The sequence below is a fragment of the Rana temporaria genome, chromosome 2 (assembly GCF_905171775.1).
Source record: "Rana temporaria chromosome 2, aRanTem1.1, whole genome shotgun sequence".
Lineage (NCBI taxonomy): Eukaryota > Metazoa > Chordata > Amphibia > Anura > Ranidae > Rana > Rana temporaria.
In genome coordinates, this window is record NC_053490.1 from 7473863 (window position 1) to 7491186 (window position 17324).

At 48.2% G+C, this 17324-nt stretch overlaps 1 protein-coding gene across 1 annotated transcript in view; it reads left to right on the forward strand.

Annotated features, from left to right (window-relative positions):
- The window catches only part of CHRDL2 (chordin like 2), a 165445-nt gene that overhangs the window by 105187 nt on the left and 42934 nt on the right, over nt 1-17324 (forward strand). The window contains exons 5-6 of the mRNA XM_040339789.1: nt 2322-2415; nt 5089-5138. Of these exons, the coding sequence (XP_040195723.1) occupies nt 2322-2415; nt 5089-5138 (144 nt within the window). The remainder of the gene's footprint in view (nt 1-2321; nt 2416-5088; nt 5139-17324) is intronic.

Consider the following 17324-nt stretch of genomic DNA (forward strand, 5'->3'; position numbering starts at 1 on the left):
TATCCCCATTTTTTTTTAATATTATGAAAGATAATGTTACGTTGAGTAAATTCATACCCAACATGTCACGCTTCAAAATTGCGTTTGAACACCGTTTACATATGCGGGCGCTGCTCACGTATGTGTTCGCTTCTGCGCGCAAGCTCGTCGGGAAGGGGTGCGTTTTCTGGCTCCTAACTTTTTTAGCTGGCTCCTAGATTCCAAGCAAATTTGTCAACCCCTGATGAGGGGTATCCTATGTTAAGTACGGACGTCGTTCCCGCGTCGCATTTTGAAAATTTTACGTCGTTTGCGTAAGTCGTTCACGAATAGGGCTGTACGTAAGTTACGTTCACGTCTAAAGCAATGTCGATTTGCGGCGTAATTTCGAGCATGCGCACTGGGATTCTTTCACGAACGGCGCATGCGCCGTTCGTAAAAAAAACTTCAAATACGCGGGGTCGCATGTAATTTAAATAAAACACGCCCACATTATCCACATTTGAATTAGGCGGGCTTACGCCGGACCACATACGTTACTCCGCCGTAACTTAGGAAGCAAGTTCTTTCTGAATACGGAACTTGCGCCCTAATTTACGGCGGCGTAATGTATCTGAGATACGTTACGCCCCGCCGATAGATACACCAATGTATCTGAATCCGGGCGTATGTGTGTGTGTGTGTATATATGTATGTATATGTATATGTGTGTATAATATATATATATATATATATATATATATATATATATATATATATATATATATATATATATATATATATATATATATAATTTTTTTTTTAGTAGAGACCCTAGAGAATAAAATGGCGATCGTTGCAATATTTTAAGTCCCACTGTGTTTGCGCAGCAGTATTTCAAACAATTTTTCTCAAAAAGTCGCTTCTGTGCGCGAGCAAGGAGGGACAGGGCACTTTAAATTTATTTATTTAATTTTTTTTCTTATTTATTTTATTTATACATTTTTTACGCTGTCTCTTTAAAAAATAAGATTTTGATGAATTTTTTTATTGCTTTCACAATGAGTGTAAACATCCCTTGTGACAGTAATAGTCAGTGACAGGTCCTCTTTATGGAGAGATCAGGGATCTACGAGACCCCCAAATCCCTCCTTTGCACTTAATAGCATTAAAAACACCAAGATCTTCCGTTTTAAATACTGACGTTTCTTAACCACTTAAGGACCAGAAGATTTTCAGTTTTTTAAGTACCGGGCCGTTTTCTGCGATTCGGGACTGTACCGTTTTAACGGACAATTGTGCGGTCGCGCAACGCTGTACAGAAACAAAATTGGCGTCCTTTTCCCCCCCCACAAATAGAGCTTTCTTTTGGTGGTATTTGATCACCTCGGCGGGTTTTATTTGTTGCGCTATAAACAAAAAGAGAGCGACAATTTTAAAAAAAAAACTTTTTTTTTTTTTTTTTTTGCTATAATAAATATAAAAAAAGTAAAAAAACGAATCGGTTTGCACAAAAGTTATAGCGTCTACAAAATGGGGGGGATAGATTTATGGCATTTTGATTATTATTTTTTTTACTTGTGTTTTTTTTTTTTTTTTTACAATAATCCTATTTTATTAAGTATTTTGTATTTACATAAATTCCACTCGCAGCGCGTATAAATCATAAATCCAAACATCTTTATATCCTTTATTGTTAATTTACAGGTTCTTCATTTAAGGCTACTACTCATATTTATATATATATATATATATATATATTTTTTTTTTACCACTAATGGCGGCAATCAGCGTTTTTTTTTTTTCCGTGACTGCGACATTATGGCGGACACATCGGACAATTTTGACACTTTTTTTGGGACCATTGTCATTTTCACAGCGAAAAGTTCTAAAAAAAAATGCACTGATTACTGTGAAAACGACAATGGCAGTGAAGGGGTTAACCACTAGGGGGCACTAAATGGGGTTAAGTGTTCCCTGATTTGTGTTTCTTACTGTAGGGGGGCGGGGCTGTAGGTGTGACGTCAGTGATCTTCGTTCCCTATATCAGGGAACAGACGATCAGTGACACTGCCACAGTGAAGAACGGGGAAGGTTTGTTTACACTCACCTCTCCCCGTTCTTCAGCTCCTGTGACCGATCGCGGGAGACTGGCGGCGATCGGGTCCGGCGGTCACGGAGCTTCGGACCTGGTCACGTCCGCGTGCCCGCGACCCACGGCTGGGCTCTTAAAGGCGACGTACCAGTATGTGCCTGTGCCCTTCTGCCGACGTATATAGTTGGTAGGGGGTCCTTAAGTGGTTAATAATAACTTGGTGATTGCAGACTGTGTCTTGTATATGACCGGTGTTCTTGTTTTGTAGGACGGACAGATATACTGCGGTCTGGTGACCTGCCCAGAGCTGGTATGCTCCTCCCCCATGACTGTACCAGACTCCTGCTGCCCGGTGTGCCGAGGTAAGTAGCCCTGCTACATACTTTGCTTCAATAGCCATATTAAAAATTTACAGCCTTCCCCCAAACGTCAGCCTTGCACAGTTGTGCCGGCTCCTCCCCCATGGACTAAAATTTGCATACTCCGATATCACCGCACACTGTGAGCTTCTCTCAAAGTGCATTAGAAGCTGCAGCAAGTCTTTCCTCCCCAGCCTGTCCCTGGCCCACCCCTTTTTGTCTCAATCATGGAGGCTCAGCATCACGTAGTGTGGGGGGTACATTTGTATTCAGCCCCTCTTTACTCTGATACCGAATCGAATGGAACCAATTGCCTTCAGACGTCACCTAATTAGTAAATAGAGCCCACCTGTGTGTCATTCAATCTCCGTATAAATACAGCTGTTCTGTGAAGCCCTCAGAGGTTTGTTAGAAAAACTTAGTGAACAAACAGCATCATGAAGGCCGAGGAACACACCAGACAGGTCAGGGATAAAGTTGTGGAGAAGTATAAAACAGGGTTAGGTTATAAAAGAATCTCCCAAGCTTTGAAGATCTCACGGAGCTTCTGTTCAATCCATCATCGGAAAGTGGAAAGAGTATGGCACAACCGCAAACCTACCAAGACATTACCGTCCACCTAAACTGACCGGGCCGGGCAAGGAGAGCATTCATCAGAGAAGCAGCCAAGAGGTCCATGGTAACTCTGGAGGAGCTGCAGAGATCCACAGCTCAGGGGGGAGAATCTGTCCACAGGACAACTATTAGTGGTCTCTCCACAAATCTGCCCTTTATGGAAGAGTGACAAGAAGAAAGACATAAGACGTCCTGTTTGTAGTTTGTGAGGAGCCATGTGGGGGAGGGGACACAGCAAACTTGTGGAAGAAGGTGCTCTGGTCACATGACACCAAAATTCAACTGTGGGGGGAAAACTAACACTGCACATCACCCTGAACACACCATCCCCACCGTGAAACATGGTGGTGGCAGCATCATGTGGTGGGGATGCTTTTCTTCAGCAGGGACAGGGAAGCTGGTCAGAGTTGATGGGAAGATGGATGGAGACAAATACAGGACAATCTTAGAAGAAAACCTGTTAGGCCCCGTACACACGACCGGATCTGTCCGCTGATATTTGTCCGACGGACAGTTTCAGCGGACAGATCCGGTCGTGTGTACAGCCGACCGGACCGGATTCCCGGCCGAGCGGACTTTTTCCAGCGGACTAAAATTTCCTAGCATGCTAAGAAATCTGTCCGCTGGAAACCTGTCTGTCGGACGTGTTCGGTCGTCTGTACAGACTCACCGGACATGTCTGACCGACCGCCATCCCTCGCATGCGTCGTACTGATTCGACGCATGCGTGGAAGCTTTGAACTTCAAGGCCGCCCATGTCGGCACGGCGGCGGCGCGGCCACGTCCCCGCGTATTGTTTACGTGCGGATTTCTGTCTGATGGTGTGTACAGCCATCAGACAGAAATCTCCGGGCGGACATGTCCGCTGAAAACGGTCCGGCGGACTGTCCGTCCGCGTGTACGGGGCCTTAGAGTCGGCAAAATACATGAGACCGGGGGGGGGGGGGTTTCACCTTCCAGCAGGACGACGACCCTAAAGTACAGCCAGAGCTACAATGGAATGGTTTACATCAAAGTATATTCATGTGTTAGAATGGCCCAGTCACAGTCCAGACCTAAATCCCATTGAGAATCTGTGGCAAGACTTGAAAATTGTCGATCACAGACGCTCTCCATCCAATCTGACAGAGCTTGAGATATTTTACAAAGAAGAAGAATTGGGGGAAATGTCCCTCTCTAGATGTGCAAAGCTGGTAGAGACACCCCCAAAAAGACGACTTGTAGAGAAAGGGGGTTCTACAAAGTATTGACTCCGGGGGGCGCCATACAAATGTCCCCCCACACTTTTCATATATTTATTTGTAAAAAAAAATGAAAACCATTTATCATTTTCCTTCCACTTCACAATTATGTGACACTTTGTGTCTATCACAAAAAATCCCAATAAAATACATTTACGTTTTTGGTTGTAACATGAGAAAATTGGGAAAATTTCAAGGGGTATGAATACTTTTTCAAGGCTCTGTATGGGCGTTCTCTAGGGCGGGCTGCATACAAATGTACACTTTTTAATGTATCGGTAAACCGAAGTCATACATAATGGCATCAATATGTGCGCCGTTTTGGTGAAAAATACGGTCAAACGGTCACATGACTCCTCTGACATCTCTACTCCTCGTAGTTCTTGGGGCAACGGATGGAGCCTCAAAATGAAGCTTAATGCGTTGCGCCAACATCACGTCATAGGAGACATTGTGGATCTCCAAGTAGGGGCGGAGCAGGAGGCGTGTCTGCCTGTATATATGTGTGTGTGTGTGTGTGTGTATAATATATATATATTACACACAATGCTACCAAAAGTATTGGGACGTCTGCACTTCTCAGCTGCTAGCAGGGCACTTTTAACCCCCACTAGCGGCCGAGGAAAGCGTTAATAGCGCCCGAGCACTTTGGCAGCAGTGCCCATTCATTTCGGTGGGCAGGAGCGATGTAACATACAAGCAGCACACACAGGTAGGAGTCTGGCTGAGCCCGTTCACCAATTTATTCTCTGTATTACCATCACTAATTGTCCCATCGGCCTCCTGGATCTCTCACCTTTGCCTATTCCGTGTCTTGCAGATGGGTCGTTTGAGCGATCGGGGGAAGAGGAGCCGTTAAACAGAGGTGTTGTACGTAAATTAAATTTTTCTTTTTTGTTTTTTTTTAGTATAGTTCCTGTTTATTTAACACAAGTACCAATATACAGTATACTACGGCTATGTATGTACTGAGTACCATTATATACTAGGGCTATGTATGTACTGAGTACCAATAAATACTAGGGCTATGTATGTACTGAGTACCAATAAATACTAGGGCTATGTATGTACTGAGTACCAATATATACTAGGGCTCTGTATGTACTGAGTACCATTATATACTAGGGCTATGTATGTACTGACTACCAATATATACTAGGGCAATGTATGTACTGACTACCAATATATACTAGGGCTATGTATGTACTGAGTACCAATATATACTACGGCTATGTATGTACTGAGTACCAATATATACTAGGGCAATGTATGTACTGAGTACCAATATATACTAGGGCTATGTTTGTACTGAGTACCAATATATACTAGGGCTATGTATGTACTGACTACCAATATATACTAGGGCAATGTATGTACTGAGTACCAATATATACTAGGGCTATGTATGTACTGACTACCAATATATACTAGGGCTATGTATGTACTGACTACCAATATATACTAGGGCTATGTATGTACTGAGTACCAATATATACTAGGGCTATGTTTGTACTGACTACCAATATATACTAGGGCTATGTATGTACTGACTACCAATATATACTAGGGCTATGTATGTACTGAGTACCAATATATACTAGGGCTATGTTTGTACTGAGTACCAATATATACTAGGGCTATGTTTGTACTGAGTACCAATATATACTAGGGCTATGTTTGTACTGAGTACCAATATATACTAGGGCTATGTATTTTCTGAGTACCAATATATACTAGGGCTATGTTTGTACTGAGTACCAATATATACTAGGGCTATGTATGTACTGAGTACCAATATATACCAAGGCTATGTATGTACTGACTACCAATATATAATAGGGCTATGTATGTACTGAGTACCAATATATACTAGGGCTATGTATGTACTGAGTACCACTATATACCAAGGCTATGTATTTTCTGAGTACCAATATATACTAGGGCTATGTATTTTCTGAGTACCAATATATACTAGGGCTATGTATTTTCTGAGTACCAATATATACTAGGGCTATGTTTGTACTGAGTACCAATATATACTAGGGCTATGTATTTTCTTGTTTCTTCTTTCTTATTTTGCTTGCCTTTATCCGGCCCTTGGGGCACTTATTCCTCCCACTGATACGAGACCTTATTCTGCCATCTGACACCGACAATGGGGCACCATTTCTCCCACTGACACCACTAAAGGGGCACTATTCCTCCCTATGATACCAGCAATGGGGCACTATTCCTCCCTATGATACCAGCAATGGGGCACTATTCCTCCCCCTAATACCAGGAAAATTTCCACTCCTGCTGGCCAGAGTCCGGCCCTCCAAGAGTCTTCAGGACAATAAACCAGCCCATTTGTTTAGAATGTTTGAAGACCCATGGTTTATACTAGGGATATACCGATACCGAGCATTTCCCAAGTACTTGTACTCGGGGGGGGAATGCTCCGATGCTTCATCCGATACCTGGGCAGTCAGGTATCGGGTGGTGGGGGGAGTTACTAGTCTTCTCCGTGTTGTCTTCTCCCCCTCCGTGCCGCTCTCCCCCTGTGCCGTCTTCTTCCCCCCCCTAACCCGTGCCAACCTCCCCCGTGCCACTCTCCCCCGTGCAGCTCTCCCCCGTGCCGTCTTGTTCCCCAGTTCCATCTTGTTCCCCCCGCCAGTGCCGTCTTGTTCCCCCGTGCCGTCTTGTTCCCCCATGCCCCCGCTCTCCCCCGTGCAGCTCTCCCCCTGTGCCGTCTTGTCCCCCTCCGTGCCGCTCTCCCCGTGCAGCTCTCCCCCCCCATGTCGTCTTGTCCCCTTCCGTGCAGCTCTCCCCCCCATGCCGTCTTGTCCCCTTCCGTGCAGCTCTTCCCCCCCCCCATGCCGTCTTGTCCCCCTCCGTGCAGCTCTCCCCCCCCCCCCATGCCGTCTTGTCCCCTTCCGTGCAGCTCTCCCCCCCCCCATGCCGTCTTGTCCCCCTCCATGCAGCTCTCCCCCCCATGCCGTCTTGTCCCCTTCCGTGCAGCTCTCCCCCCCCCCCCATGCCGTCTTGTCCCCCTCCGTGCAGCTCTCCCCCCATGCCGTCTTGTCCCCTTCCGTGCAGCTCTCCCCCCCCCCATGCCGTCTTGTCCCCCTCCGTGCAGCTCTCCCCCCATGCCGCTCTCCCCCCCCTCAATCTGTCAGGATGGAAAGCGAAGTAGGAGCAGCTAAACCCGGCTCCTACCTTTTCCAAATGAACAGAGTCAGTGATCACTGACTCTGTCCATTCACATAACTGAGCATCGTAACCTGTGTTTACGATGCTTCAGTTTATGAATGGAGAGGAGCTTCTCCCCATTCATTTCAGCTGAGGCTGCTGAGAAAGGGACTGGGGAATCCGTGTCCTTAGTCCCTTTCTCTGTCTTAAAGGGGAGATGTCAGAGGTCTGTTAAGACCCCTGATATCTCACCAAAGCCCCCCTGTGACGGTATTGGTATGATATCCCCGTCAAGCAGTCCCTTCTTCCCATAAAAGAAATCACAGAATCATCCACACATGAGCCAAGGCTTAATGCTGGAACAAGACAGCTTTAATGGCAGCATTCAGCTAGTTATATATACAGTTTACAAGCTAATCACCAATCAAAGAACAATTAAATCTCCACCCCCTTTTCACACAGTGGGGGCTCTTCATACAGAGGACAGGCAGACATCTCGGTGCCGATTCTTGAAGACACATTTCTTTAGACAATGACATCAGTGACGCTAATTACTAGTTGTACTGAATACATTAACTAGACAGCTCAACCCCGCATATAGAGAGATAATTACCACAATGAAGCAATCAGCATAATTAACATGAGCCACTTATCTAATCACAGTAACCAGTAAACACAGGGCTTTTCCACACAACACACTAGAGCAATTAACATTTGAAACAGGACTGGCTGCAGAAGGGTAAATACCATCAACAGCCTTAAACAAGCAGGGAGGATTAACCTGAAGCATATTAGGTAAAAAGTCCTTCACAATGGCCCCCCTTTTTCTCCCTGCTCCGGCAGCCCGGTTGGACCTTCCCTGGTCCAGTAGGGTTGACGGGTTCAGAGCTTTTAGTCCGAGGTTAACTCCGTTTGGCGTGACAATCCATCAGCATTCCCGTTTTGCTTGCCTGGGCGATAATGAATCGTAAAGTCATAGGGCTGTAAGGCCAAGCTCCAGCGTAGCAAACGGGCGTTGTCCCCTGAAACCCGGTTAAGCCACACCAAGGGGTTGTGATCGGTGATGAGAGTGAAAGCCCGGCCATAAAGGTAAGGTGTGAGCTTTTTGAGTGCCCATACCAAGGCCAAACACTCTTTTTCAATGGTGGCGTAACTGACCTCCCTTTGGCAACAGCTTCCGACTCAGGTATGCCACCGGGTGCTCTCCTCCATCCTCCCCGATCTGGCTTAGTACTGCCCCCAGTCCAAACATTGAAGCATCTGTGTGGACAATAAATCTTTTGTTAGGATCTGGGGTAACCAACACCGGAGCATTAACCAGAGCAGTCTTTAGGGTTTGGAAAGCCACCTCGCATTCCGGGGACCACAGGACTTGTCGGGGTAGCTTCTTTTTGGTCAAGTCGGTCAGGGGTTTGGCCAGGGCGCTATAGTCGGGTACAAAGCGTCTGTAATAGCCGGCTGTGCCCAAGAAAGCCATGACTTGTGTCTTGGTGTGGGGAGTGGGCCAATTGGCAACGGCCTCGATCTTGGCCGGCTCCGGCCGTTGCTTACCACATCCTACTCGGTGGCCCAAATATTGTACCTCTGCCATACCCAAATGACATTTGTCGGGTTTCAGGGTCAGCCCGGCCCCCTTGATCCTATCCAATACTACCCCTACGTGCTCTAGGTGCGCTTCCCATGTATCGCTGTAGATGGCGATGTCATCCAGATAAGCGCAGGCGAAGCTCTGGAGGCCCCCAAGTAACTGATCCACCATCCGTTGGAAGGTGGCCGGGGCGTTCTTCATCCCGAACAGCATAACCCGGAATTGGTATAGGCCAAACGGGGTGATGAAGGCCGACTTGAGTCTGGCATCTTCTGCTAGGGGAATCTGCCAATATCCCTTGCATAGGTCTATTGTGGTCAGATACTTCCCTGCAGAGATACGGTCAAGCAGCTCGTCCATCCGTGGCATCGGATAGGCGTCCGTAACTGTCTTGTCATTGAGGCGCCGGTAATCTACACAGAAGCGGGTTGTCCCATCCTTCTTTGGCACTAAGACTACCGGCGAGGCCCAAGGACTGTCTGAGGGTTCGATTACGCCTAGCCGAAGCATCTCATCTATTTCCTTCCGCATCCCTTCCCGCTTCGGGGATACGGTAAGGAGGCTGTCTCAGGGGTGTCTGTCCTGGAGTCTCCACCTTGTGTACGGCTAGGCGTGTGTATCCAGGCTCCTGAGAGAATGTGGCCTGTTTTTCTTCTAGTAAGCGGCCAGCTTGAGCCCGCTCTTGCGGCTCCAGCTGTTCACCTAGCTGGACTTTCTCTATCTGGGTCATCCCTTCGTTACTGCCCAATAGGTCGGGAAGGGGTAGGGTCTCTGTGTCTTCTCCTGCTGGTGCACAGATAGCGGCTACCTCCTCTGCCCGTTCCTGATAGGCCTTGAGCATGTTGATGTGAAAGGTTCGTTTCACATCTTCATCCTCGCAGCTGGCTATCGTGTAGGTAGTGTCGCATATCTGTCCTATAACTTTATAGGGGCCCTGCCAGGCGGCCTGGAGCTTGTCTGTTCGGACCGGCCTTAATACCATGACCTTTTGGCCTATCTGAAAGCTCCGGTGCCTAGCCCGTCGGTCATACCATACCTTCTGGCGCTGTTGGGCCGCCTGGAGGTTCTCTCGCACTGTCTGGGCTAATTCCTCCATGCGGTCCCTCAGCTCCAGGACATAAGGTACAACCGGGGTCCCCTCAATTTCTGTTTGCCCCTCCCAGTGATCCTTGATGAGATCTAAGGGCCCCCTCACCCGCCTCCCATAGAGAAGTTCGAAGGGTGAGAATCCGGTCGATTCCTGCGGTACCTCTCGGTAGGCAAAGAGAAGGTGCGGCAGGAATCGCTCCCAATCCTTGTACGCCCCCGTGAACGATTTCAACATTTGCTTTAGCGTTCCGTTGAAGCGCTCGCACAGGCCGTTAGTCTGGGGGTGGTATGGGGAGCTAGTCAGGGATTGAACTCCACAGGTTTTCCATATCTGCTGGGTTACCTCGGCCGTGAATTGGGTACCTTGGTCGGACAGAACCTCCTTGGGAAAGCCTACTCGGGAAAATACTTTAACTAGGGCCTCTGCTACAGTCTCAGCCTGTATGTTAGAGAGAGCTACCGCTTCGGCGTAACAGGTGGCGTAGTCTACTACGGTGAGTATATACCGCTTGCCGGAACGGCTAGGTTGGGCCAGGGGCCCTATAATGTCCACGGCTACCCTTGTGAACGGTTCTTCAATAATGGGCATGGAAACTAGTTTAGCCTTTGGGTGGTCTCCCTTTTTACCTATACGTTGGCATACCTCGCACGTTTGACAATACGCCCTGACGTCGTCGGATACCCCAGGCCAGAAAAAGTTCTGGGTTATCCGATACCCTGTCTTGCGTATTCCCAAATGGCCTGCCAAGGGTACGTCGTGCCCAATCCTCAATAACTCCTGCCGGTACTTCCGGGGAACTACCAGCTGGCGTTTTTGCTTAGGCCCTGGGGCATTACCCCGGGTCTCGGTGAGCCTGTACAAGCGGCCTTCCTCCCAGATAAATTGCTCCTTCTCTAACCCCCCTTGGCCCCTCCTGGCTTTCTCTCGATACTTTCTGAGGGAAGGGTCTCCGGTCACCTCCCGCCCAAAGTCCTCTGGGGTGTCCCAGGGTAGGGGTTCCACAGTCAAGGGTAGGTTGGGTTGGCTTACCTGGGTCTCAGTAGGAAGCGGATGGCTCTCGGCAGCGCGACTTTGTGCTCTGGTGGTTACTGCGTGGGCCTCCTGAGCGGTGGTAGAGGCGAACGCCGAAGTCAGGGGCCCAATGTCGTTGCCCAAGATGACTTCAGAAGGTAAGTCTTTCATGACGCCCACATGAACATCGCCAGCTCCCGCACCCCAGTCCAGGTGTACCTGTGCAGTAGGAATACGGTATACTGCCCCCCCTGCCACTCTCACAGCAATTGATTTCCCCGGTTTCTCTGATGCAGTAATAAGGTGTCTTTGTACCAACGTGATGGTCGCCCCACTGTCTCTTAATCCCCGGGCGGTTTTTCCGTTAACCATGACCAGCTGACAATGGTGTTTCCGGTTGTCCGTAATAACAGATTGTACCATGAGGGCTTCGTAAAGGGGGCCCAATGGTTCTTCCTGACCCAGCTCCTGGGAATCCCAAGCCGAGTCTACACAATGGGCTGCTGCTGGTGGGCGGTACCCAGGTTGAAACCAATTTGACCTGGTGTTGTCGTTCATGGGGCAATTCTGCTTGAAGTGACCCAGCTGTTTGCACCGGAAGCAGCGTTGTTCATTGTCCTCCTGGCGTGGATAGCGAGGGCTAGATGTCATCGGTCTGTTAGGCGGTTGGTATCTAGCGGCTGGTGGGTGTGAGGGCGCCGTTGGTCGTGGAGGTTGTACCCGTGGTGTGACCTGGTTTGTCTTGCGAGTATCCGCATATTCATCCGCCAACTTCGCGGCCTCTGGTAGAGTCATGGGCCTGCGATCTCTCACCCAATCTTTGACATCCGTCTGGATGTGATTGTAAAATTGCTCCAGGAGCATTAGTTGCAAAATGTCCTCTGCGGTGGTGGCCTGGCTGCTGTTAACCCAGTTAGAGGCCGACAGGGACAACTGGCATTCCGCGTAAGAGTCTTTCGTGGTTTTGCGTGAGTCCCTGAACTTCTGTCGGTGGGACTCTGGGGTTACTGCATAACGAGCTAGGAGCGCTTCTTTAACCCTGGCGTAGCTATGGATATCCTGATCTGGCACGGTCCGGAAAGCATCAGAAGCTTTGCCTGACAATATTGCAACCCACTCTCCTCTAGCTATTCGGTGCAGGTTACATTGTCTCTCAAAATCTGCCAGGTAGTTATCAATTTCTCAGTCCTTTTCATCAAAAGCTTTAAAAGCGCTAAACGGAATCTTCCTTGCGTCTGCTGTGCTGTACTCACTGTTTGGAGAATGTGCGGCTGCTTGTTGGACTGCTGCCAGTTTTAACTGTAGTTCTGCGTCTCTTATTTGTTTATCCTTCTGTAGTTCTGCATCTCTTATTTGTTTATCCTTCTGTAGTTCTGCATTTGCTAATAGCTCCATCACTTTCAGCACCACATCCGCCGTTGGGTTCGGACCGAACCATGCTAGCTTCTCTCTCATTAGCTTGTTGGCTGGTGATTCCTCTTCCTGAATCACTGGTGTCTCCATCTCTTGTACTGCTGGCGTTGCTGCAATCACGTTCTCCTGGTCCATCTCCATTAATTCTGCTATGATGACCCGCTTGGTTTTGTTGCTAGCAATCCTTCCACGAACTTCCAGTAGTTCTTTCAGTGTATTTCTTTTAAGCAGGGTGTAGCAGCCTTCCATTCACTGTTCCCAGTGTCTGCTTGGAATCCTGGTGTAAGGGAGAGTAGAAGGGAAAATCCCACTGCTGCCACCAGTTGTGACGGTATTACAATGATATCCCCGTCAACGTTCCCTTCTTCCCATAACGAAAATCACCCCAATATTCCACGAGGAGGAATATTCCTGGAGTCGCCCAGAAAGCCACACATGAGACAAGCTTACTGCTGGAACAACACACACTTTAATGGTTTTCTTCTCAGCTTTTTATACAGTCCAAGACATTGAAGCAACAATGAAATCTCTACCCCCCCTAATCACACACTAAGGCTAATTACTAAAACATTCTAGACAGGTCGGCACCGACTGATAATCATCATGTCTAATCACTGCACATTCCTTAAACAGCATAACAACAAACCACCTTCACACCCTTGAGTTTCTTAGGCAGACGTTTCGTCTGCATCCAGTTTGACACCTAGTAACACCTCTGAGCATCACTAGGTTGTAGACAGCGTTGTCACACAATTAAAGGCCTTTAAAAAGCTAGCCTTATTTAACATATGAACAGTCTTTACAGAGAGAGATGAATCACACATGAAAACACCTGTTACCTCTAACCCACAGCATTAAATTAGCAGGGAGAATTAAACTGGAGCATATATAGGCAATTGCATCACAATGGCCCCCCTTTTTCTCCCTGCTCCGGCAAACCCGGTTGGACCTTTCCTGGTCCAGTAGGGTTGACGGGTTCAGAGCTTTCAGTCCGAGGTTAACTCCGTTTGGCGTGACTGACCTCCCTTGGCAACTGCTTCCGACTTAGGTATGTCACCGGGTCGTCAGATCACACGCCGGTCAGTCCCCAAGTCTTTGTGCGATCTGCAGAGTCACCAGAAGTCAGTGTGAAGACGGCGAATGGGTCTGTGCGCCGCCGTCTAGGTGTCCCGCTATGGGAGGGGGCAGGTTATGGCTCTGAAGTAACAATCACCGGAGATTCATAAAAATAAAAAGTTATATTTGTTGAAATGCTGTAGCACTGGTGCTCAGAGTCCGGGGGGGGGGGGGGATCCGGGCCCCATAGGGTCAGCCACCCTCTGCTCCCTCCGCAGCCGCCGGTTCTCCTCTTTTGAGCTTCTCCAGCTCCATCTCCAGTTCATGGAGCCTGGGGGGGTCAGCCTGCTGTGACCTCAGGTGGTTGTTCTCCTCCTCCATGCGGCTTATGCACTTCTCCAGCTCCATGTACTCACGGATCAGCTCCTGCTTGCTCATGTCCTGCAGGCTCTCCACGTGGTCCTTCATCATCAGGAACTGGGTGGTGGTGTAAGGGGCCACCGGTGGGCCCTTGGCGAACATCTCGGCCCGCATCTGGGACGCCCGCTGCGACTCCCTCTCCCGTCGCTTCTTCTCCTCCCAGGTCAGCTTGTTATACGGCTTCCAGGACCTCTTCTTCTTGGAGGGTGGCCGGCGGTGCCTCTTTCTGCCCAGCTCCCTCCAGGGCCCATCCGGCTCAGGGCTGGCGCCCATGACCAGCTGACAATGGTGTTCCCTGTTGTCCGTAATAACAGATTGTACCATGAGGGCTTCGTAAGGGGTGCCCAATGGTTCTTCCCGACCCAGCTCCTGGGGATCCCAAGCCGAGTCTACACAATGGGCTGCTGCTGGTGGGCGGTACCCAGGTTGAGACCAATTTGACCTGGTGTTGTCATTCATGGGGCAATTCTGCTTGAAGTGACCCAGCTGTTTGCACCGGAAGCAGCGTTGTTCGTTGTCCTCCTGGCGTGGATAGTGAGGGCTAGATGTCACCGGTCTGTTAGGAGGTTGGTATCTAGCGGTTGGTGGGTGTGAGGGCACCGTTGGTCGTGGAGGTTGTTCCTGTGGTGTGACCTGGTTCGTCTTGCGAGTATCCGCATATTCATCCGCCAACTTAGCGGCCTCTGGTAGAGTCATGGGCCTGCGATCTCTCACCCAGTCTTTGACGTCCGTCTGGATGTGATTGTAAAATTGCTCCAGGAGCATTAGTTGCAAAATGTCCTCTGCGGTGGTGGCCTGGCTGCTGTTAGCCCAGTTAGAGGCCGACAGGGACAACTGGCATGCCCATTCCGCGTAAGAGTCTTTCGTGGTTTTGAGTGAGTCCCTGAACTTCTGTCGGTGGGACTCTGGGGTTACTGCATAACGAGCCAGGAGCACTTCTTTAACCCGGGCGTAGCTATGGATATCCTGATCTGGCACGGTCCGGAAAGCATCAGAAGCTTTGCCTGACAGTTTGCCTGACAATAGTGCGACCCACTCTCTTCTAGCTATTCGGTGCAGGTTACATTGTCGCTCAAAATCTGCCAGGTAGTTATCAATCTCACAGTCCTTTTCATCAAAAGCTTTAAAAGCGTTAAACTGAATCTTCCTCGTGTCTGCTGTGCTGTACTCACTGTTTGGAGAATGTGCGGCTGCTTGTTGGACTGCTGCCAGTTTTAACTGTAGCTCTGCGTCTCTTATTTGTTTAGCCTCCTGTAGTTCTGCGTCTCTTATTTGTTTATCCTTCTGTAGTTCTGCGTTTCTTATTTGTTTAGCCTCCTGTAGTTCTGCGTCTCTTATTTGTTTAGCCTCCTCCGCTAACAGGTCCATCACTTTCAGCACCACATCCGCAGTTGGGTTCGGACCGAACCATGCTAGCTTCTCTCTCATTACTTTGTTGGCTGGCGATTCCTCCTCCTGAATCACTGGTGTCTCCATCTCTTGTACTGCTGGCATTGCTGCAATCCCGTCCTCCTGGTCTAGCTCCATTAATTCTGCTATGATGACCCGCTTGGTTTTGTTGCTAGCAATCCTTCCACGAACTTCCAGTAGTTCTTCCAGTGTCTGCTTGGAATCCGGGTGTAAAGGGGAATAGAAGGGAAAATCCCGCTGCTTCCAACCAGTTGTGACGGTATTGGTATGATATCCCCGTCAAGCAGTCCCTTCTTCCCATAAAAGAAATCACAGAATCATCCACACATGAGCCAAGGCTTAATGCTGAAACAAGACAGCTTTAATGGCAGCATTCAGCTAGTTATATATACAGTTTACAAGCTAATCACCAATCAAAGAACAATTAAATCTCCACCCCTTTTCACACAGTGGGGGCTCTTCATACAGAGGACAGGCAGACATCTCGGTGCCGATTCTTGAAGACACATTTCTTTAGACAATGACATCAGTGACGCTAATTACTAGTTGTACTGAATACATTAACTAGACAGCTCGACCCCGCATATAGAAAGAAAATTACCACAATGAAGCAATCAGCATAATTAACATGAGCCACTTATCTAATCACACTATCCAGTAAACACAGGGCTTTTCCACACAACACACTAGAGCAATTAACATTTGAAACAGGACTGGCTGCAGCAGGATTAATACTATCAACAGCCTTAAACAGTATGCAGGGAGGATTAACCTGAAGCATATAGGTAAAAAGTCCTTCACACCCCCCAACAGGGCTGATTAAAAAAAAATTGTAATAAATAATTTAAAAAATAAAAGGTAAATAATATTAAAAAAAAGCACATTGACAATCCACTACCCCCCCTGTAAAAATAAAATAAAAAAAGTCACATGACATTAAAAAAAAGTATCGGTATTTGGTATTGGCGAGTACTTAAAAAAAAAGTTGTACTCGGTCTCAAAAAAGTGGTATCGGGACAACCCTAGTTTATACAATAAAAGTTACAAAACAAAGTTCTATCCTTCCCTCGGCTGACAGAAAATCCTTTTACTGCCTTGTTAGAGGAACTCCCCCCTCCCCCACACGGAAGATTTAAAGCGGTGGTTCCCCTAAAAATAAAATGTTAACATTGCCTTTCCCAAATAAATTACGATTAGAATCGGCCGGTTTTATTAAAAAAAAAAGCTCCGTACATACCGTTTGTTAGATTCGTTCCCACCGCCACTTCCGGGTACGATGCTGGCGGTGGGCATTCCTATTTGATTGACAGGCATCCGACCGACGCATACATCGCGTCACGAGATGCCGAAAGAAGCCGAACGTCGGTGCGGCTCTATACGGCGCATGCGCACCGACGTTCGGCTTCTTTCGGCATCTCGTGACGCGATGTATGCGTCAGTCGGATGCCTGTCAATCAATTAGGAATGCCCACCGCCAGCATCGTACCCGGAAGTGGCGGTGGGAACGAATCTAACAAACGGTATGTACGGAGCTTTTTTTTTTAATAAAACCGGCCGATTCTAATCGTAATTTATTTGGGAAAGGCAATGTTAACATTTTATTTTTAGGGGAACCACCGCTTTAAGTATTTCAATATTCTGCGGAGATCTCGCTGTCCCCAGGAATGCTCAGAAAAGTAAAAAGGTGCATAAAATGATGACATCACCCGGCCAAGGTCACGGAATCCTCGGGTTTACATTCCGTACCTTCGTCCGCACATGGCGTCACTCCTCCTCCTCCGGACCACACGGAGTTCTACATAATACGGAGCCTGAACAAGGCCGAGCATTCATCGGCGACTCGGACACCTGCCCTTGTAAAACTCCGAGTACACCCGGCTAAAACTGGTCAATATGA